Here is a 22,800-nt window from a genome sequence, read left to right as displayed (position 1 = left end):
TCCAACCTCACTTCCATCACCCCCCCACCACCCCCACTTATTTCACTCCATCTACTGGCTCGGCTGTCCTCAAATTTGTCAAGCATAACCATACTATCTGCTCTGCCTGGAAGGACATATCCTCATAGCTCACTTCAAAAATCTTTTCAGGCCTCCTTTACTCAAATGTCCCCTTCTTGGACCAGCTTATATAAAACAACTCTCTCACTCTACCCTCACCACTCTCCAGTTCTCTTATTCCTACCAAGCTCTTATCACATTTGAAATACAACACATAGAAATCCCTGACTCTCCAAATTATTGCTAACCAAACTCAGGAATCAAACAGATTTGAATGTATTTTAAGATAGGGCTGGTATTCCTCAATCTTTGAGTTCTCACTACTCACTAAAACTTAGGAATCAACAAGATTCAGATGGTCTAATATCCTTTGATATCTTCCCAACTGTTGCTCTTTGACCTCAGGAGCTAAACAGGTATGTGTAATGAGGAATACTTATATTTGCTTAGTTTTATCTATTTCCTCAAGTAAGACAAAAAGCTCTGTGAGAGGAAGGAGACTTTGTTTTGGTCTCCATTACATCTCTTGTGCCTAATACAGTACTTGGAACACAAGAGGGATCAATAAGTATTTATTGCATGCCTATCATGTGTCAGGCCACCATTCTAGTTGCTGGGACACAAAAATGAACAAGACAGTGCCTGTCCTTATAGAGCATATTGTCTAGTGTAAGAAACAGACAAAAAATAAGTTGTCAAACTGACTATAAGTGATGTTGAATGTTAGCAAGGAAACAGATAGGGCGCCAATAAAATTCAGGTAGAGTCCCACTACATAGAGGAGATAGCCAAGAAAGGCCTTTCTCAATAGGTACCAATCAAGATGTTACTATAAAGGTAAGAAGTAGGCAGCCAGGGAATGGGGTGGCAGTAAAAACATATTCCAAGACAACCATTAGGGAAAATTTAGTGAGAGGAAAGTAGCTCAGGATAAGAATGGAACATTGGGCAAGGACCAGGTCATAAAGGGCTATGGTAGGAATTTAGATTTCATTCTTCCATGGGAAGCCAAGAACAGCCTAAGACAGGTGAATGGCATGTTCTACTTTATGATTATCTCTCTTATGATTAGTGATGTTGAGCATTTTTTCATATTTCTTTATGTCCTCTTTAGAGAAATGTCTATTCATATACTTTGCCCATTTTTAAATTGGATTATCTTCTTGGTGTTCAGTTGTGTAAGTTCTCTATATATTTTGGAAATTAGCCCCTTATCAGGTGTATCATTGGTGAATATTTTGCCCCATTCAAGTGGATTGTCTTTTCATTTTGTTGATGGTTTCCTTTGCTGGCCGGGCAAAAACTTTTAGTGTGATATAGTCCTATTTGTTTATTTTTGTTTCCCTTGCCAGAGGAGATATATCAGAAAAAAAATCACTTGATAAATGTCTGAGATTTTACTGCTTATGTTTTCTTCTAAGATTTTATGATTTTGAGTTTTACATTTAAGTCTTTAATCCATTTTGAGATTCCTCTTTATATGGTGTAAGAAGGTGGTCTAGTTTCCTTTTTGTGTGTGTGCATGCATCTGCCCAATTTTCCCAACACCATTTATTGAATAGACTGTCTTTATTTAACCCATTGTAAGTTCTTGCCTCCTTTGTCAACTATTAATTGACCGTAAAGGCATGGGTTTATTTCTGGGCTCTCTATTCTCTACTATTGATCTATATGCCTGTCCTTGTGTAAAAGGTACATTTTATCTTATATTTTTATTTATTGATCTAAGAGAGAGAGATTTCTTGTTCCATTTACTAATTCATTCATTGGTTGCTTCTTGTGTGTGCCCTGACTGGAGGTCGAACCCATAACCTTGGCTAATGCTCTAAGCAACTGAGCTACCTGGCCAGGGCTAATAGGTCAATTTTGAAGATGAGATACTAGGGCACGTTTATAGAATAATGAGACTAACCCGATAGAGGAGATGTTAATGATGCACAAAACAAAGGGATAACAAAAAATAAAATAAAATCCTTCAGAGAGTAAGGAGGGAAGCAAGATCCAGGTTACAAATAAAGGCAATAGCCCAGAGTAACAGAGGAAAAGAATCTTATTATAGGTCCTTGCTCTATATATATGAAAGAGAGAGAAAGGGAACATAAATGTTTTCCAGCTTACCTTTTCTTATTCTTTCCTTACCACTCACAACTTTCTCTTCTTGTGGCATGTGTAATATTTTCTGTTTAAACAACTTCTCTAGAGCTTGTGCCATAAGAACAATGTCATCTCCAGGCTAGAAAATATATAAAATATACCACAAGGTTACACAATATGGTCACTATACCAAGCACCTCTTAATTGTACTTAAATTCACTGGGGTTTTTTTAATGTTTTTTATAATGGTACATTAACCTTACAGTTTTCAAGAAGACATTATGTTAGCACTAAGTTTCTGTAAGTCAGGCTATTTTATAGGAGGCAGTTACACAACACCTGTATTAGATAGTATTGGGTTGGCCAAAATGTCTGTAGGGCTTTTTTCTGTAAAATAAATAGTTTTCATTTTCATCAATAACTTTATTATCTGCATATTTTGATATGTTGGCTATCTCCTGGATGGTATAATGTTGATGTTTTCAATTATGTCTCAGTTTGATCGCTATCAACTTCAACTGGTCTACCCGACTGTGGAACATCATCCAGCAAGACATCTCCAGCATGAAACTTTGCAAACCACCTTCAACACGTTTGATCACAGCACCTTCTCCATACACTGCACAAATCTTTTTTTTGCATTTCAGTTGCATTTTTACTTTCCTTGAAATAACAAAGCATATGCTAAAAATGTTGCATATTTTCTTCCATCTTCAATATTAAAATGACTACACAAAACTCACCAATTTTGGTAAGTTTTTTTAAAAAAAATACATACTCATGACAGCCATCACAATACAATCTACAAAATTGTTTTAAATGAAATTAAAGACAACCGCATGCTACTACAGCTATCTTATTGGAAAAAAAAAAAATGAACTTTTTGGCCGACCCAATATTTATTAAACAATATTTATCACTTCTAAATTAATTTTAGAGAGAAGTGTAGCAGCTCATATTTTAAATTCTAAGACCTTCTCCTTTAACTTCTAAAAAGGACCCAAGATGCCCTGAGCATTAGAGAGTTGAAATTTAACCAACACGACTATACAAAGGTATTAGAAATTGAAATTTCTACCTTACAAATAGGTTAAAACAAAACTTCTTCATGGCTATCAAAGTACTTCATTATTGGACTTGTCCCAATTCAGTTTTCAATTAACTAAATGATAAAATGACACCAAAGAACTTAATTTTTAAATCTTAACTACCTGCTTAGAAGTCTTCCTTTGCTTTCCTTTGCTATTGAGGGGAAAAAAATTAAATTACAAAGCAAAAGCCTAAAGCAGAGAACACTTATTTCTAGGTTAGGTAGCTCAGGAGAATGTGAAAGGACCCTTTCAAATTGTTAAATTAAAGTTGTCAATGTTACTTTGAGAGAATCATTGGTTCTGATTTTTTAAAAAATGACATTGCCTAGTAGTCAAATATTTTATATATACAAGGTGGCACTGATAGTTCTTGGGAAGCAAATCAAAATCTCTATTACGTGTCAGTGTTACTAGTGATTCTGAATAAGTGAGATGTAAATTTTAAAATGTTTAGGTATCATACAAGAGCTTGAAAATGCAGTATTCTTGGAAACAGGAATACTATATCGAGAAAAAAACAGAATATGCAAGTGCAATTTTATGAATGAAAGCTAATATGAAGATTACATTCAAAATGCTCACACACACTATCAAACAGGCTAATGAATTAACAGAGATGCAAATACTACTACTGGGACATAACAGAGAATGTGTCTGATCTTAAGTGTGTCATGTAGTATAGAAGTATGTAATTTGGCTTCCTAGGTTATGGCCAAGGACTCATACCATGAAAATCTAAGCAAGATTAGTATATAATAAGGTTTATCATCTTATAACTGAAATGGCAGAAGTGCAAGAGAGAATATTTTGAAATAATACTTTATTCACAGAAACCGACTATCATTGACATTTCATTTTAAAGCATAGTAGGTCATTACAGCTCTTTAGGCAGAAATAGAGCAAATATACTAAACAAATATTGATAGATGAAAATTATAAAAACTGATAAAAAATCATTATTCTCAAAAGTATGTAAAATATTCCAAATCAAGACTTGAAATCTGAAACGAGTGCACATCTCCTGTATGTCACAGCATGGAATTAGCAAGTATAGCAAGGCTTACATACCTTGTTGTATAAATAGCAATTTGAGAACATCTTATTGAAATCTTCTATACATTCTGAAGCCTGCACATAATACTTATGTTCCAAGCGCTTCTTAATTGTACTTAAATCCATTGGGTTTTTTACAATGGTATAATAATCCTATGGTTTTCAAGAAGACATTGTAAGTGTTAGTATTAAGAATGAATGAATTACAACAATTGACAAACAAGGAAATTTAAGAAACTGTACTCCTGTAACTACACAGAAGTGGTTACCTTTAAAAAGGCATAATCTAGAAAGCAAAATCATTAGTAATGAGAAAGAACGGTAACTAGAGAGAACTCATTATCTTTTAAAAGGCAAAATCTGCCCTGGCTGGTGTGGCTCAGTGGATTGAGTGCTGACCTGTGAACCAAAAGGTCCCCAGTTAGGGGTATACAAGACATAACCAATGGATGTATCTCTCAAACTTTGATGTTTCCCTCCTCTCTTCCTCTCTCTAAAAGTAAATAAATAAAATATTTTTTTTAAAAAAGGTATAATCTAGAAACCAAAACCATCAGTAATGAGAAACAAAGCTGATTACCATGGCATTATTTTTCAGAAGAAAAAAGCCAATAAATAAAGAATAACAGACATAAGAATGTAAAAGAAGAATCCTGGAAAATAACAAGTTAAAAGGGCATGAAGAAAAATAAACTAATATTTATCTAATATGACAGATCCAAAATATAATCCCAGTTCTGTGGTTTACTAGCTTACATAATACTTAGCCATTCTGTTATTAGATGGCTAAAAATTCTTAAGACCTGCAGCTGAATTCTGTGTGTGATGCAACAGTCTGCCAGGAACTACTGAGAGAGACTTCAAGGCCCTGGCCAGGTGCTCAGTTGGTTGGAGCAAGGTCTGTATACCAGAAGGTTGCAGGCTCGATTCCTGGTCAGGGCACATACCTAGTTTGCTGTTTCAGCCCCTGATTGCACAGGAGGCAAGAAACCGATGTTTCCCTTGCAGTGATGTTTCTCTCCCTCTCTCTCTCTCCCTTTCCCATTCCCTCTCTCTCAAATCAATTTAAAAAATATATATATGTGTCCTCAGGGGAGGACACATATATATATGTGTCACATATATATGTGACACATATAGGTCAAGTGACATATATGATATAACAAGAAAGCATGCACTATAATTTAACACAAACCGTTACAATAAGAATCTTAACATTCGGAAAAATGAGCTTCGTCATTTACAAAAAAATACTCACTGGTGCTGAATAAATCAAGTGTTTATTAATTACATTTAATAATATTACAGACTAGTTTATTTCTTTCAAAGATTTACAGGCTTTCTTTTTCTTTTTTAAATACTTACGGGCAACTCTAGTTTCACAGCATCCACAGGTTGCTGAAAAGGCCAGGAAAAACTGTGCTTCCATAAAGCCTTCAGGACAACTCTTTGTAGATACTGCAGTTGATTTGTCCATCGCCCATTTCCCTGAACATTTATATATTCTGGTGGTGGAGGGTTAACAATAGTTGTTTGTCTACTTGGCAGAGACATTCTTAACTGCTTCAAATCCTGATATTCTAAGGTCTACAAGCAGATGTCCTAAAAAAAAGAAAAACTGAGTTACCTTCAAAGTACTTTAAAAATGTTCTGTAAGAACTGAAAAGTGCCCTGCTGGTGTAGCTCAGTGGATTGAGTGCTGGCCTGTGAACCAAAGGGTTGCCAGTTCAATTCCCAGTCAGGGCATATGCCTGGGTTGTGGGCCACATCCCCAGTAGGGGGTGTGTAAGAGGCAACCACACGTTGATGTTTCCTTCCCTCTCTTTCTCCTTCCCTTCCCCTCTCTTAAAAATAAATAAATAAATAAATAAATAATATTTAAGAACTGAAAAGTATTATTCAAGAGAAACAAATATATTTTAAAGCACATTGTTACCTTTAAAAAGCCAAACGATAAATGAGTTCCTTTTTAAATGAATACAAACCTTTTTTCTACACAAGTACTAAAAGTTGTTTCATTATATATGCCTTAATTTTAGATGATTTAGATTATTTCAATCTTTCACAGTATTTCTTTCTGCTTTTCTAAAACACAAATTGAGGTCTTAGCAGGAAAAGTCTGTAAGTTCCTGGAAAAATAAAACAATAGGGAATGTTAAAGACAATATTAGCATACAGTTATTCTACCATGATTAGTTCAAAGAAGGGAGAAAGGCAAAATAAAGAATTTTTCTGGCTAATTTGAATGGAATGATTTATTTTCAAACAATTACTAGGCCTTGGCCGGGTAGCTCAGTTGGCTGGAGCATTGTCCTGAGAGGCTCCAAGGTTGGGGATTCAGTCTTTGGTCAAGGTAGATATAAGAAGCAAGCGATGAATGAATGGATAGTGGGACAACAAATATGTTCCTCTCTCTTGCTCGCTCTCTTTCTCTCTCAAATCAATTAGAAAAAATGACAAATGTTAAAATGCTACTCCTAGTGCCCATTACTACACCTAGAAGAAAATACTTTAAAATTTCACAAGTATTTCAGAAAGACAGTATCTAACATACTAGATCCCGTCTTTTTACTCTAAGAATCAGAGAGCAAAGGTACTATCAAGTATGACAGCAAAATGAAAAGTATGATTATCAAAGAAACCATCCTTCTTTAGAGATCAGTGTTACATTTAGCCAATATCTTTGTTGCATTAAAGCAGTGCTGGGCCTTGATGGGTGTGGTTCAGTGGATTGAGCACTGGCTTGTGAACCAAAAGGTTGCTGTTGCTGGTTTGATTCCCAGTCAGGGCACAAGCCTGGGTTGTAGGCTGGCCCCTCTCCAGTTGGGCATATGGAAGAGCCAGTTTCCCTCTTTCTCCCTCCCTTCCTTTTTCTCCAAAGACAAATAAATAAAACCTTAAAAAAAAATAAAGCAGTGTTTGTTCTCAACATTTTTAAAAAATTGTGGTAAAATACATATAAAATGAGCCATCTGAACCATTTAAAAAATGTTACATGCTACATTTAAATAAAAAATTATTGATATGAGAATGAGCAATGAAGGGAGAGACCAAGACATAGAGAGAGATTTGTTGTTCCACTTATTTACGCATTCATCGGTTGATTTTTGTATGTGCCCTGACCAGGGATCAAAACTATAACCTTGGAGTACAGAGACGAAGCTCTAACCGACAGAGCTACCCTGCCAGGGCCTGGACCATTTTTAAGTGTACAGTTCAGTAGTGTTTAGTATATTCATATTTTTGAGTAACTAATTTCCAGATCTTTTTAATCTCACAAAACAAACTCTAAACCTATTAAACAACTCCTCATACTCCCTGCTCCCCAACTCCTTGCAGCCACATCCTACTTGCTGTTTCTATGAATTTGACTCCAGATATCTCATAAGTGGAATCATAATGTGTTTCTTTTTGCGACTGCCTTACTTATCTTAGCATGATGCTCTAAAGGTTCATCCATATTGTAGCATATGTCAGAATGTCCTTTGTTTTATAAAGTTCAATAATTTTCCAGTACGTTGGTACCACATTTTGTTTATCCATTCACCAATGGACACTTTGCCTACTGGAAGTGTCATGAATGCGGGTGTATAAATGTTTCTTCAAGACTTTGTTTTCAGAAACATGCAAGTGGAATTGCTAGATCATATGGTAATTCTATTTTTCTTTTTTTTTTTTGAGGAATTGCTAACTTTTCTGTAGTGGCAGCACCATTTTACCTTCCTACCAACATTCTACAGGGTTCTAGTTCTTCCACATCTGCACTGTTTTCTGAGTTTTTATTTTTGTTTGTTTAAAAGTAGCCATCCTAATGGGTGTGATGTTTTGTCAATCATTTTAAAAATAGCAGTGCTAAGGCCCCAACCTCTGGAGCAGGCACTTGGGAATCACTTTTGTTTGTTTGCTTTTTAAAGTTCCTTGGTGTTTCTGATGTGTAGCCAGGACTAAGAATCTTTACATTAAAATATATTAACTTGGAGGTGATTACCAATCTTTGAGAACAAAGGAGATATTCTAGAATGTCCCAACTGAAAATGGCCCTTATCCTGGCTTTCTGATTACTTAAAGCTAGACTACTTTTTTGAGTGTCCCAGTTATTACTCCTTCCCTCCTCCACAAAGATAACCACTATGACTTCTATCACCACAGAAAGTTTAGTTACTGTCTTTGAAATTTGTAGTTTTACTATGCGTTACATTGTGTCTGGCTTCCTTTCATCAATGTTTGTGAGATTTAGCTACATTATTACCAATGTCGTTGTTTATTGTGTGGTATTCTACTATAGAACTAAACCACAACTCATCCATTCCTCTTGGGATCTTTGTGTTGCTTCCACCTAACTGACTGAGATGACTAGTACAGTTATGAACGTGTGTGTTGTGATTGTGTGTGCATCACATTGGGTATGAACCCAGAGGTAAAATTACTGAGTTGCGGGTGATAATTATGTCCAACTAAGGAGAAACTGCTCTGAATTAAGACATAACCAAACTCCTCATTGTATAGCAAACTTTGCAATAAGCTACTAAATACATGATTGGGACTAGGGAAACTTAGGGACTTGTTCATTTTGGTAGGTGTGAGGGTAGTATGGTGATTATGCTGGAAAAATGTTTAAATGTATGCTCAAAAAATTTAGTGTGAACAGTCATGCCTGTATATGTTAAATGGTTTGGGAATAAAACCTATACAGAGAAGCAAACATGGCAAAATATTGACAATGTTGGTAGATATACTCATTGTATATACAGTGCTCAGCACAAATAACACCCCATTTTTATTACGAAATCATAACCATGTAATTCTGTAACATAACAATATCACACTCAAGCACACCATGACATTTTAGGTGAAATGTTCAAATTGCTGTCCAGCCCATGGGAGACATTCATGTACCCTAGCAACCACACTCAAGTAGGCATTACTTCTGCTGGACCCTGTATATATACATATATGCATATATATTACTCTTTGTACTATTCTTTATACTGTTTATATGTTTAAAAAATTAATAATAAACTTAAAAGTGCACTGTGATTGAGGGCTACAGATGGCCTGACCATGAACAACCGCTCTGATAATTATCACGGGGCAAAAGAATAGCCAATATTGACAATCTGATGATCTTCTCAAGAGATCTGCACTGCCTGGCTGTAAGTCCTGGTTTCTAGTGTAAGGTAAAGCCCTCCGTCCAGCAACGGAGGAGTACAGATTGTCTCCTTTACAAAATATTCTTTGTAATTATCCCAGTCTTACCGCTCAAAGTATTTTATTGTTTTATTCACAAAGTTTTTAAAAAATAGCTTATGTGTCTTTTTATGATACTTGGCAATTTCTGAGTTAGCTGTTAATTTCACTTTTTTTTTTTACTCTCTCTAAGGCCTTTTAAAATTATTATTCTTATTAATAGAAAACAGAAAATGCCGACATAATGGCCCGGCAACACAGCCTAAGAGATTTTCACCTTATCTTGACATAATGGTGGTTCCACAATCAGTTGTAAGGTGTCAAATATTTGTTATTCATTTAAATAGATTGGTTATTTCAAGGTTTTCTCTAAAATCACTTACACTCCAACATAGTAAAGTATGGAGTTACAAATGCTGGCCACTATGTATATCCTGTGTATATGAAATTCCACTGTTGTTTCTAGTGTTTATGGTGACTTGTCATTTTGTTATTTCTGCTTTCAAAAGCTTTTTACCAACAGATACATTTCTAAAAAGAAAGGTGGCATGGGCAGATGAAATCTCATGTCAATAAGAACTGAATATTATGTTAACAATCACCAGTTACAATTGCTCAAACAATGTATCATAAATGATTGTGAAAAGTTCTGGTTTACTCTGATAAAAATCATAATATAATAATGTAGCTTGTCAAATCATTCTATAGTTCCGTGAGATCCATAGAACTTGCCTAAAATTAGATCTGTTGCCTATTCAACAGCTCTTTATAAAATCATCTTGGGCCCTGGCTGGTGTGGCTCAGTGGACTGAGTGCTGGCCTGTGAATCAAACAGTCACCAGTTTGATTCCCAGTCAGGGAACATGCCTGGGTTACGGGCCAGGTCCCCAGTAGGGGGCGTGCAAGAGGCAACCACACCCTGATGTTTCTGTCCCTCTTCCTTCCTCCTTACCCCCTCTCTAAAAATCAATAAATAAAATCTTTAAAATAAAATAAAATGAAACAATCTTGGGAATTTTGGAGAAATTCTTTAAGACAATGCATCACTTATTAATTTCTGTAAAATAAGTTTATTTGATGAAAATGGTATACAACAAAGTTTCCTTTCTCATTCTTGTTCTCAGCCAACCAGGCTCCCTCCTTACTACTAGCAATTTCTTATATATCTTTTTAGAAATGATCTGTTTTTTTTTTTTTTGTAACAGAACAAAAGTTCTGATCATTACCAGAGCTTAATTCATCTTGGAAAAATATCCCAGGTAGCCACCTTTCCCCTTAATGGCTGCATGATATGTCTCATGGGTATGGGCATATGGATATTATATACAATGTTGCCACAAATATCCTCATATATACATTGTTCCATATATATGCCAATACCTATTAGATATACATGTATATATTTTTGGCTTGGCCTATTGTATATATTCCTATTAATTTCTGGGCCAATATTTTAAAGTTTTGCTAGATTTAACTGTTCTCCTGATGTTATTCCAACTTCTATTTCTACCAACAACGCACAAGAGTAAGTTTCATTTTTAAAAATTTATTTATTGATTTTAGAGACAGAAAGGGAGCGAGAGAAAGAGAGAGAGAGAGAAACATTGATTCGTTGTTCCACCTGTTTATGCACTCACTGGTTGCCTCTTGTATGTGTCCTGATCAGGTATCAGGGATGGAACCCGCAACTTTGGCATGTCAGGAGGATGCTCTAACCAAATGAGCTACTCGGTCAGGGTTGAGAATAGTTTCAAAATTCTTAGAAAAAGAGAGCCTTTGAGATGGTGGTGAATATTTCAAAGTCATTTCTGACAAATATGCAAAGACCAAACATTTCTTGAAATGCATACATAAGCTAAAAATTGTTTCCAAAAAGTTACAAGAAATAAAAAATTTGCCTCTGATTCAAAGATCCCCCTTTCAAAAACACCAGGACCAACCCATTTCTTGGGTTTGCCATGAAAAAGGGAAGTTTAATTCCTCAATTATTATTACCTCAGTGATGAAGGTAGTAATTAAATTGTGTTGCCCTATATACACACTGAAGTTGCAAGTAATTAAACTGATTAAAAAACAAAAATAATACAAATTAATATAGCTTGAACCTGGAAGGCTCAATTTTAGACAGTTGCATTTCTTGAGGCTTTGAGTAAAGATGGTCTAAAAAAAATGTTTTCATCCATTTCAATAAAAGGCAGAGAGTAAGTTGTTCTGCTGTGTGGTGGCACTTCTGGTTGGACTTCACAGTAGATCTTAAGCAGGGCAACGGTACAGCCAGAGCTAAAGAGTCTGAATTGTGGGTATCAGATGGCTCGAGGCCTCAGAAACATCAAAAGTAACCTGCCCTGTGAGGAACTCAAACACTCTAAATCCTGCATCATCATACGAGCAGTCTCCAATTCAAGGGAGAAAATGGTGTCTTCAAATAAAATCAGGCTTCAATCAAGGTCAAAGAAGTATTTTAGAAAATGCATATTCTTCACAATGATTCAATCTTCTCAGTTGCTCCTCTCTACAGTCTAATAATGAGGCACCCTTCCTGTCTAGACCTCTTCTCAGGTCTCTAGTTAATGACCCCCTCCTGAAGGTCCCCGCTTTCTCGACTGTACTTCAACATTGCTGTCCTTACCCTCCAATATAACCTTTCTCAGGTGTCCCTAAAATTCTTCTCTTGATCCTATTGTTTCCTCGTAGCCTCAATCTTCTCCCCTCTGTACCGCACACCAGAGCATCCTTAAAAACGACATTGTCCTTACTCCCCACCTCACACTCAACTTCTCCTCACCATTTCTCTAAAACTCTGTTAAGGTTAATGCCACACTCAGTTGTTAAATCCACGGATTCTTCTTGAATCTTCCATTACTTAACCTCTCAGCAACATCTGTCGCTAAACTATTGTGACTCTCACAAAACTCTTCTCTAGTTTCCAGGATACATTTTTTCCCCCAGATTCTATTTGTCGATTTATTAAATATTTATAAAGCACCTACAATAGTGCCAAGCCCTGAGCTAGAATTCAGAGATACAGTCTATTTACAGAAACTTATAAACAGGCAATCACAGCGTGACTCCTATAACACCCGCCCTGCCAAAGATAAGAGCGTGATGCGTAAGCAAAGGAAAAGCACAGGGTTTCCAGGGAACAGATCAGGGAGGGTCCGAGTGGAATTCCAGGCATTACCTCCTTCATAACCCCTCTTCTGCTAATCCCTTAATCTCCCCCTGTTCCTCCTTTGCCTGGTTTTTATGCGCCACCTACGACTCCCTACCTCGGGAGGATCCCCGCAGGCCACCGAGGACCTACCGCTACGCAAATGACGGGACAGACGTTCGCAGATCCGGACACTTGCTGCGCTTCTGTCCTCCGCCCCAACCATCGTTCAGTCGCCCCCCGTCACCTCCCACCTGGATTAACGCAACCCCCGGACTGTCGTTCAGTGATCGAGACCCCACCGCGCGTTCGTGACACTCGAGCGCTCATGCGCTTCGACAGCTGCCGGTCGTCGGACCCGCGTCGTCTCCGCGTCTCTCCCGCCCGGGGCCGCACGGGCCCCGCTCCCGTCCCTACCGTCCCGCCCGTCCGGCCCGTCCGGCCCCGACGCCTGCGATGCTGCCGCCCCGTGTCCCTGCTCAGCGGGCGCCCTCCGGCTCAACCGCACTCGCTCCTCGGGGCGCGGGGGCCGCCACCGCCTCCCCCTCGACGCCCCACCGGCCCCGGGCTCAGACCCCGCGCTCCAGCGTGTCCGCGGGGCCTCGCGTCGCCCCGACGGCGAGGGGACCGAGGGCGGGAACTCCGGCCCGCGGATGCCTCCACGACGACCCGACGAGGACACCGCCGGCCCGGGCGCCCTTCGGGCGGACCGCGGACCCCGCCGCTGCCTCGGGAAGCCGCCCGCGCACCCGCACACACGCACAGCCCAGAGACGGTAAGAGGAGCCCCCCAGAGACAGGTGTCGAGGGCCCGCCGAGGGGTCGGCCGCGCTCGGTGGGTGAGGCCCGGGAGCAGCGACGGCTGCCGGGGCAGGGACCTCGCCCCCACCCCGCTGCCCACTGAGGACAGGAGGACACCGGCCGGCCCGCGGCCCGCGCGGCGGACACCCCGGGACGGTGCTCCCCGAAGCTCTCTCGTACCTCCTGCGAGAAGGCCCGTCCCCTCGAGCTTGCACAGGATGAGATGGTGCAGGCCGGCCGTTCTGCACCAACCGTCGCCGCCAGCTCTTGCCCGAATGGCGGCGCCTGGAGGGCAGCGCCGGGCCCCTTTATAGGCGCCTCCCCGCGGGCCGCCCGCTCATTGGTCCCAGCGAGTCACGTGCCCCGAGCCCCCCCAGCGCCCCGCTGCAGAGACGCTTGGCCACTGGCCCCCAGTGCGGGGTGGAGGCCTTTCCCGCCCTGGGCGCGTGTGGAATGCAGGGCGCGGTGCGCAGGGCCGGGGGGCGGGGGCGGGGGCGCCGCCCTGCAGGCGTCCACCGCTAAAACAGCCCCGCCAAGCTGCTGTTTGCAGGTTCGTGCCTTTGGCTTGCGGTGTTTTCAGCATTTTCATGCGGTTCTCCGGCCCTTTCTCCGGCCCTCCCCAAAGCTTCCGTCGGTTACGGGTGGTGAGAGCTTACTATTAGGGAGCAGCTGAGGTTGGAGCCCACATGAGCTCATTGGGTTTTAAATGGCACTTACGAGCTGTTTCACAACAGCTGCCCGAGGAAAGTGAGTTAAGATTTTGAGAGTCCTGATGGCTGCCTCCTCATAATTTGTAGACACGTATTAGATGGATGTAACTATTTAGCACAGTAGTTGCCTTTTGGAGCCAAGTGTAGTGTTTCTAAATTCTTAATATAGTCATTCTTAGATGGATGGCTGGGTGGGAGGGTGGATGGGGCAGGGAGGACGAAAACAGCTGAGGAGCAGCCAGATACACCGTCAAAGCCAATCGATCTCCAGTTTCCTGAAGCGCAAATCTGGAGACCATTACAGACCTTGGCGTGTCCTAATTCAGTCACTTTTATTTGTGAGTAAAGGTCCCGGGGACCAAGTATTCACAAGAAAGCGAGGCACTAGTAGAGGACACATAAATAACTGGAGCTGCAGGCATTTTTACATTAGAATGGCTCTTCTTATTCAAAACACTGGAAAATGGCATTCTTTAGTAAAAGAAAAGATTAGAAGGCCTTATTTCTAACTAACTCAAAGGTCAAGAAATGTCAAACTTAAACAAATGATGGAAAAGTCAGTACCATTGCCGTCTACTTTAATTAGATTTAATACTCTGTTCTTGTTTTTGTTGTTTAAAATCTCATTATGCAGGGAGAAGGAAAAAATGCAGGGCGTGACTGAGGTCCAGAGCTAGGTGTGGCCCTCTCACCACCACCTCTCAGGGAGGTCAAAGAAAGTGAAAGCCAGCAATGACTCAGTGCAAGTGTGGGCTCTCCTCCTAAAGACCAATGGAAGGGAAAAGTGCACGGTCCACAGAAAAGCCTGAGAGGTCTTTATTTAAAAAGCTAAATCTCATCTTTGTTAACACCCTTAAAACTGCTCAATTACTTTTCATTACTTTTTTTTCCAAAGTAAAATCACAGAGCTTATTTATGAGATATTGTGCCTTGTGAAAATTAGTCATAATTGTACATATATTTTCCCTAAGGAAGAATTATATCTTATATTTTTGTAAGTATTCAAAGGGTATTTGTATATATCAGGCAAAATACCAAGTAGTATGAGCTTGGTTTTAATTATTTTCACCTTGAATAGTGTGGTCACTGGTAGGATTCAACAAGCTCATACTACTTTTCATTACTTTTAAGACAAAGATCAAAACCCTTGAGGTGAGATGATTTATCTATCCCCAGTCCCCAGCACCCCTCCAGCCATACCCCCGTCTCCCGCCACACCTACCTTTCACCTTTCCCAGTTTCCCAGTGCTCTGCGTTCTCCCAAGTCTCTTATAATGGGCTTTTCTCTCTTTCCTTTCATCCCACCCCAGGTGTCAGCCTAAAGTCATTGCTTCAAGGAGGCCTCCACTAGGTTAGGTCTTCCTGTAGCGTACTCATTACAACCTATTAGGAAGCACTTATTACAATTGCAATTATATAGCCAGGGTTATGTTTAACATCTGTTTTCCCCACTGCGTAGTAAGCACTGTAAGTGCAATGTATCAAAAGCCTATAAAAGTGTATAATACTATCATGGAGTACGTTGTCCTTTAATCTTGTCAGGTGTTAAAGACTGACTAATCAGATTTGAATTCAGGGTGTGGGTGAGTGGGGTGGGGGAGAGTGATAAAACCAGATTCCAGTTTAAAAAAAAAAAACAAAATGGTTGTAAAATAAAGAATGTGAAGAAGGGGTTTGTTTGGTGTTTGAGTGAATGTGAAGATTATTTGGGGTTTATGGCTCGAGCCCCTGGAGGAGAGCACCAGGGTAAGAGCATTACTGGTATGGACTTTGTAGGAGGCAGGAGAGTTGGAAGGGAGGGGAAAGATCACTAGTTCAGTTTTGAACATAATGAATTCTGATTGCCTGTGAGATATTTGGGTGGAGATTTTTATTTTTTTGTTTATTGATTTTAGAGACAGAGAGGAAGAAAGAGAGAGGGAAACATCAATTTATTGTTGCACTCATCTATGCATTCATTGGTTCATTCTTATGTGAGCCCTGACCAGGATCGAAAACTGAAACCGTGGCACCTCAAGGACAATGTTTAATCTACTGAGCTACCGGCTAGGGCTGGGTGGAGATTTTAAATAGAGAGTTTATTATACGGTTCTAAATAGTTTAGGTTGAAGATGGGAAAAGATAACAGGAAGGAGGGTAGGAGAGGGAAAAATTTAGAGTATTATGGGAGAATGCACAAAGGTGTTGGTAAGACAGAATTTGAGACACTTAAGAATGAGAAATTAGTGAGTGTTCATGAGGAAGAAGTATAGTTTCTTTTATCCAACTGAGATTTGCCAAGGATGTATTACAGAAAGATGAGTGAGAAAAGTAGCTTCTAAAATATGGAGCCCTGGCAGGGCAGCGCATTTGGTTAGGGTGTCATCCATATGGGCCAAGGTTGTGGGTTTGATCCCTGGCCAAGGCACATACAAGAATCAACCAATGAATGCATAAGTTGGTGGAAAGACAAATATCTCTCTCCCTCTTTCTCTCTTTCTCACACACACACAATGAATCGATAAAAATATATGTACACTGAAAAGAAAGTGGCTGAAGACGAGGAGAGTAAGACTAGGATATTACAGAGCTATTCTATGTAATGTGGAAATAGGTGTAATTATGGTTAAATTTTTTTCTTTTATTGATTCCAGAGACAGGAAGGGAGGGAGATACAGAGGGAAAGAAACATCGATTGATCGCCTCTTGCATGTGCCCCAACTGGGGACTGAACCCAAAACCCAGGCCTGTGCAAGCCTGACCTGGGAATCAAACCCACGGCTTTTCAGTCTGCTGGATAATGCCCAATCAACTGAGCCACACCAGCCAGGACCATAATTATGTTTTATTTTAAGCCTCAAACATAAGTACATGAAGTATGCATTTTTGTCAAAATCAAGATATCACATGAATATAGCTGAAAGACATTTTAAACTTGTCATCATTCTAGCATCAGACTCAACAAGAAGATGCCCATCTTTCTTGTCTCCTATGGGTTCACATTTCCCCAGAATTCAGAGTTAAAGAATTTAACTTTGCAAACAGTTTTGTATAAGAATTAGGAGGCAAATGATACCTTTAACATAGGAGATGACTTATTGCTAAAAAAAAGTATTTGTTACCTCTGTGTTGCTAAATCCAAAAGTCAATTCTTGCTAGTTCCTTCTTAATCTTCCATTCTCAGTGTTGGAATGCTCCCAGTGCTCAGTCCTTGGACCTTCTCCTTATTGGTACAAGCTTAAGAGCACATCCGGTCTCAAGGCTTATCTGCTATTAGCTGCTAAATTTATAGGTTTATCCTGAACCTTTTTCCTGAACCTGAACTCCAGGCTTATACATCCAACTGTCTATTGGATATCTCCATATCAAAAGTCTAATGAGCAGCTGTCTGAAACTTAGCCTGTGCAAATTTGAACACCAGATATCTCCCTTCAAACTGCTCCACCTACAATCTTCTCTGTTTTAGTAAATGGCAACTCCAATCCTAAACTCGCTCAGGCCAAAAACTTCCCAGTCTTCCTGTCTCACATCTTTCAGTCAATCAAGTCCAGTAAATCTTTTATGGCTACTTTTTTTCAAAAAAAAATCCTCACCTGAGGATATATATTCATTGGTTTTAGAAAGAGAGGAAGAGAGGGAAGGAGGGAGAGAGAGAAAGGGAGAGACTTGAGCATCCGCGGATTTCAGTATCTGTGAGGGGTCTTGGAAGCAATCCCCTGTGGATACCGAAGGAAAACTCTAGTTAAGTTTTGGAGGAGTCAGAAGTTATACTCAGATTTTCAACTGGGGTAGGGGTAGCACCCCTAACCCCTGTGTTGTTTCAAGGGTCAACTATAATAATAATAATAAAATAGTTGAGGGAGTTTCTAAATATTTGCTGGGATTGCCCAGCAATTTAAATAGGCTACCAGCTTTTAGATATTGTTGAAATTATCAAAATTCTATATCTAAACTCCTAGTGATTGGCTGGAAGTTCACAAGTATATGCTCTATCGCATTGGAAAAGCAAACTAACCAAAGGAAAATTTATGCGTGCAACAATGACCGAGTCTTCTGGCTGGCTGAGACAATTATAATTCATGTCAGGGGACTGAAGAAGGTACCTTCGGTGATCCAGTGGGTCTTTCCTGTAATTAAATTCTTTGATCATGACTAAAATAAAAGGTTTATGATGAGGGAAGTCCCCTCTGAGAATCAGGGAAAGGAGCCATGGTAGCAAAATTAGTTACAGTGTTTAAAACAAATTCAAAGGAAAACAAACCAATTTGTCGAAATAAAATTTTATTGCTTATTCATTTGTTTCTTACGAGCCTATTAATTTTAGTGAATTCTGACCCCTTGTCCAGATCTAATACATTCTAAAGACACATTTTTGTCTTTAGACAAAAATTAACTCAGCCACCTCTCCCACTGAGATTGACATATAGGTAAATTTTACAGCGTACACAAAGACTCTGGAGATACATATAAGCATTAGAAGAATTTTATTTTCACAAATTGGAGCACAGTTCAAGAAAGGGACCCTGGCTGGTGTGGCTCAGTGGTTGAGCGCCGGCCTACAAATCGAAGGGTCTCCTGTTCAATTCCCAGCCTAGGGCACATGCCTGGTTGCCGGCCAGGTCCCCAGTGGGGGCCGCGCAAGAGGCAAGCCACACATTGATGTTTCTCTCCCTCTCTTTCCCTCTTCCTTCCCCCTGTCTAAAAAAATAAAGTAAGTAAAATCTTTAAAAAAAGAAGAAAGGGGAAAAAATTCTTATTTGTTTTGATTTGTATTCCTTTAGATTTATTTTATTGTACTTTTGAGAGGTAATTATCGACATAGATATATTTTTAAATATTATTAGTGGTTAAAAAAGATTTTGACTATATTTAAATTTAAAAAAATTTATATAGCTACTGTCTCAAACATACAGCTTTTGTGTATTTATTTACCTAGAAATGTTGATTGAGGTTCTTAGGTAAGTCAGAATGAATAATGCTTATATTTCTTGATCCTGAGTTTTACTAGAAAGTGAAGCAATTCAAATTATAAGTGAGTTTTATTGCTTATTCATTTGTTTCTTAGGCTAATAGAACAAACAAGTCATCTCTCAAAAGTACAATTAGGTAATATAGTATTCAGAGAAGTAATTACTAATGCCACTAATTTGGAAAATATGTGCCTCCCAGTCTATTTTAATCAGTGTTGTTGATGTCTATTTTATAAAAGAAAACCATAGAGATTTCTGTGAGTTAAGTTGAGCCACAATAAACGACATATGTTGGGGGAGCCAGATTTCCGGTGCTCCCAAGAATAACAGTTTTGCAGCTTGTTTTATGCACTTGAACCTGAAGAAAATTATATGGAGGTGGGGAAAAGCAAGGCAGGGACTGGGTTATAGGATGGCGAACAAGTTTATGTGCTCTCTTGAGTGGGGTTATGGCATATTTCAAAGGTGTATTAACCTCGATGAACAGAAACAATGGACAGGGCTTCCTTAAGGCAAAGAAACCTTTTAATAAAAAGTTGTATGCCAAATAAATAAATAAATAAGTAAATAGATAAGTAAATAAATACTTATATGGCTGGGGTGTGACTATTAACTGCCCAGTTAGGAACTTATGACCAGATCACCCTATGAAGTTAATTTCCACAGAACTCCTTTTTAAATCTATACAATAATTATTGAAAAAGTTTTGTTATTTTTCACCATAATTTATGCAACAAATACCTGAGTATAGAGCCTAATCGGTGAACCTACTTTTTTTAACTTTTAAGTAATTACCTTTTATTACATTTAAGTAATAAGTTACTGAAATGGGTGACATTTAAGTAACTTATTAAGGTCAATTAAAAAAAACAACTTAGTATCCAGGTGGGAGGTTTCAGCTTTAGAGTGTTGGGTTATGTCCCTGGGCTGTGCCCACGCCAAAGTGTCTGTCCTGGGAACATAGGAAACCTCTCTACCCAGGCCCTGCAGGGCATGTGGTGCGAAATAATGAGGTTGGTAGGGTGAAGGGCTCTGAAGCAGCTGAGACAGGGTCCTATAACCTTTTCTAAATATTAGTTCCCTTTTCAGGCTAAGGGTCAGAGAAAGGGAAACTAGAAATGAGATTGCCTATCTGGGAGGACAAAAAGAGAAAGGCAAGGGACTAGAAGTTATGAGAGGGAAGAACAGTTCAACAACTTGGAGGGAGTGAGGGAAGGAGAGGGATGTGATTGGAGAAAGAAAGCTTCCCTTGAGATCCTGGAGGTCAGGCAGTTCTGCGTGAGGACCGGTGTCCAAGGTGGGCGGTTGAACAGCAGTGGAAGTGAAAGTCTCTCGAGTTTAGGAGATTGAGAAACTGGGAAGCCAGAGGGTCCTGCGAGAATGTCCATCTCTGAGGTTCTCCTTCTAGACATATTCATTTCCTTCCGTCCTCGTCCTCTCTGACTCTAGTTTTTCCTTTAGTTCACTAAATAAACAAAACCACTTAACTAAAGTAACTAATAGCATAAAGTCAGGCTTTGCATTGAAATCTAGATTGAAATTGCTGCAAGTCAATAGATCAACTTGCAGAAAGCATTTCACCAGTGACTTGAGATGTTTCATATGCAACAGCACTAAGTAACAGGGAATCAAATTATTCTATGCTTGGTTCTCTTTCAGTTCTTCTTGTTAAACCCAGGAGAATATCTCCGTTTGGTGCTAGTATATCTTGTACACGAGGCTCAGGAAACAGCATTATTTTTTTCTTTTTGTAAAGATTTTTTTATTGTTTATTATTTTTTAGAGAGAGGGGAAGGGAGGGAGAAAGAGGAGGAAAACATCTGTATGTGAGAGATACATTAATTGGTTGCCTCTCGCACACCCCCAACTGGGGGACCTGGCCTGAAGCCCTAACTGGGAATAGAACTGGGTACCCTTTGGTTTACAGGCCCAATCCACTGAGGCACACAGCCAGGGCAGGAAATAGCATTCTGCTGTAGAGATCCGTAGAACACTTTGGAAAAATCTGGCCTAGACCAACCCAAAATTTTGACCACTACCTGATTAGCATACACCCACAATATTTATGTAGTGAGTGATATGGCTGAAGCAATGCTTTTACACATAACTGTTATTTTTAAAAAATCCTGTTTAACAATTTGTGATATGACAATTTAAAGTTCTAGTTCAGTTTATTTTGGTATTTGGTTTTAATGGAATCCTAGCTAATAAGGATACTCACTAAGCTAGACAGATTCAAATAGAAATACATTGTTGTCCATAGTTACTAAATTTTGATACTCATTTGGTAACTCCAATTTTGCAAAGTTTCTGTTAATGCTGGCTGGTAAATTTCCTTCTTTCCTGGTGTGTCAATTAATGTTTTGTGAACTAACTGGAAGATTATGCATTTTTCAATGTTTTAATGAAGTTTCAAAACCCACTGAAATTTCTAAAATGATAAATATGTCTCCAAGTGTTTTTACTATGCAGGTGAGACTTTAGAAGTAACAAGTTACATCATTTTAGGTTACAAAATTACCAAAAATTAAAAATAATTTTATACATCAATTTTCCAAATGTTCTTTTCACAGCATGAGTTTGTTTGTTTGTTTCTTTCTTCATTGTTTGCAGGGGGTGGGCGGATACGTTTCTTTTTAAAAGCAGATACTTTCTTATTCATTAGACGACTGCTTGTAATATATTATTAGATTATCATACTGTTTTTACCTGGCTGGTGAAAAGCTTCTGTCAGTTTTGTCATTTGGAAGCCATGTGGAAGAGACGCACATGGAGAGACAAGGGCAGTGGGGAAGGAAGGGCACAGAGCTTCCATGCTGACCCCTGGCGACCCCACCTCAGCTCACGGGCTAACCGATGGGGAACTCTCTGAATGTCCTTCTTTGTGACTTTGTATGAGTTTAATTTAATCTCTAGGACCCCTGCCCCTCCCTGAGGTCAGGGTGGGGCTGAAAGTTCCAACCCTCTAATCAAGTGTTTGGCCTTTTGGGAACAGGCTCTTCGTCTGAGGCTGCCTTTGCGACCTCACCGTCATCCACCTTGTTAACATAAACTCAGGTGTGGTTGCAAGGGAATTTTAATTAACAAAAGCCATTCCTATCACTCCCATCACTCATAAATTCCTAGGGTTTCAGAAGCGCTGTGCTAGGAAGAGGAAAAAGTCCAAATAGGTACATTTTTATTATGCCACGTAATATTCTATATGGGTCTTGGCCAGTAAAGTGAACTGATAAACTGAAACTGTGCTGTGCTCACAGTGAACGACTGAGTGTGGGTGCCCCTGGTAGCTTCCATTTACCACCGGGACACCTCACTGCTTCAGTCAGATTTTTAATTGCAAAGAACAGAATCCACCCTAGTTAATTTCAATAGTGAAAGGGTTTTTTGGTTTTTTTTAAAGGATATTAGGGAGCTGACAGAGTTGTTGAGAAGCTTAGGGAAACAGACTCCAAGAGTATAGATTTTAAAGGCTTTCTTCAGAAGAAAAAATTTTGTAACCATGAGGGGATGGATGTTAACTAAAGTTATTGTGGTGATCATTTTGCAGGACATAGACCATATCAACTCATTAGTTATACACTTATACAATGTTATATGTCAACTATATCTCCATAAGACTGGAAGAAACTAAAAATGAAAACAATTTCTGGATCAAAAGTGATGTGTATGCCGCCTTAGATAAAAAGATGACACATCTTTCTGGCT

General features: G+C 39.3%; 1 protein-coding gene across 1 annotated transcript in view; it reads right to left on the bottom strand.

The window, feature by feature from the left end:
• The window catches only part of BRDT (bromodomain testis associated), a 52,940-nt gene extending 37,427 nt beyond the window's left edge, over positions 1 to 15,513 (bottom strand). The window contains exons 1-5 of the mRNA XM_024565521.3: positions 15,369 to 15,513; positions 6,284 to 6,427; positions 5,664 to 5,900; positions 4,314 to 4,451; positions 2,179 to 2,293 (exon numbers count right to left, since the gene is read on the bottom strand). Coding sequence (XP_024421289.2) covers positions 2,179 to 2,293; positions 4,314 to 4,451; positions 5,664 to 5,852 — 442 coding nt within the window. The 5' untranslated portion in view covers positions 5,853 to 5,900; positions 6,284 to 6,427; positions 15,369 to 15,513. The remainder of the gene's footprint in view (positions 1 to 2,178; positions 2,294 to 4,313; positions 4,452 to 5,663; positions 5,901 to 6,283; positions 6,428 to 15,368) is intronic.
• Between the last annotated feature and the right edge of the window lie 7,287 nt (positions 15,514 to 22,800).

Source organism: Desmodus rotundus, chromosome 3, assembly GCF_022682495.2.
Source record: "Desmodus rotundus isolate HL8 chromosome 3, HLdesRot8A.1, whole genome shotgun sequence".
NCBI lineage: Eukaryota > Metazoa > Chordata > Mammalia > Chiroptera > Phyllostomidae > Desmodus > Desmodus rotundus.
This window is presented reverse-complemented; position numbering and strand designations above follow the sequence as displayed.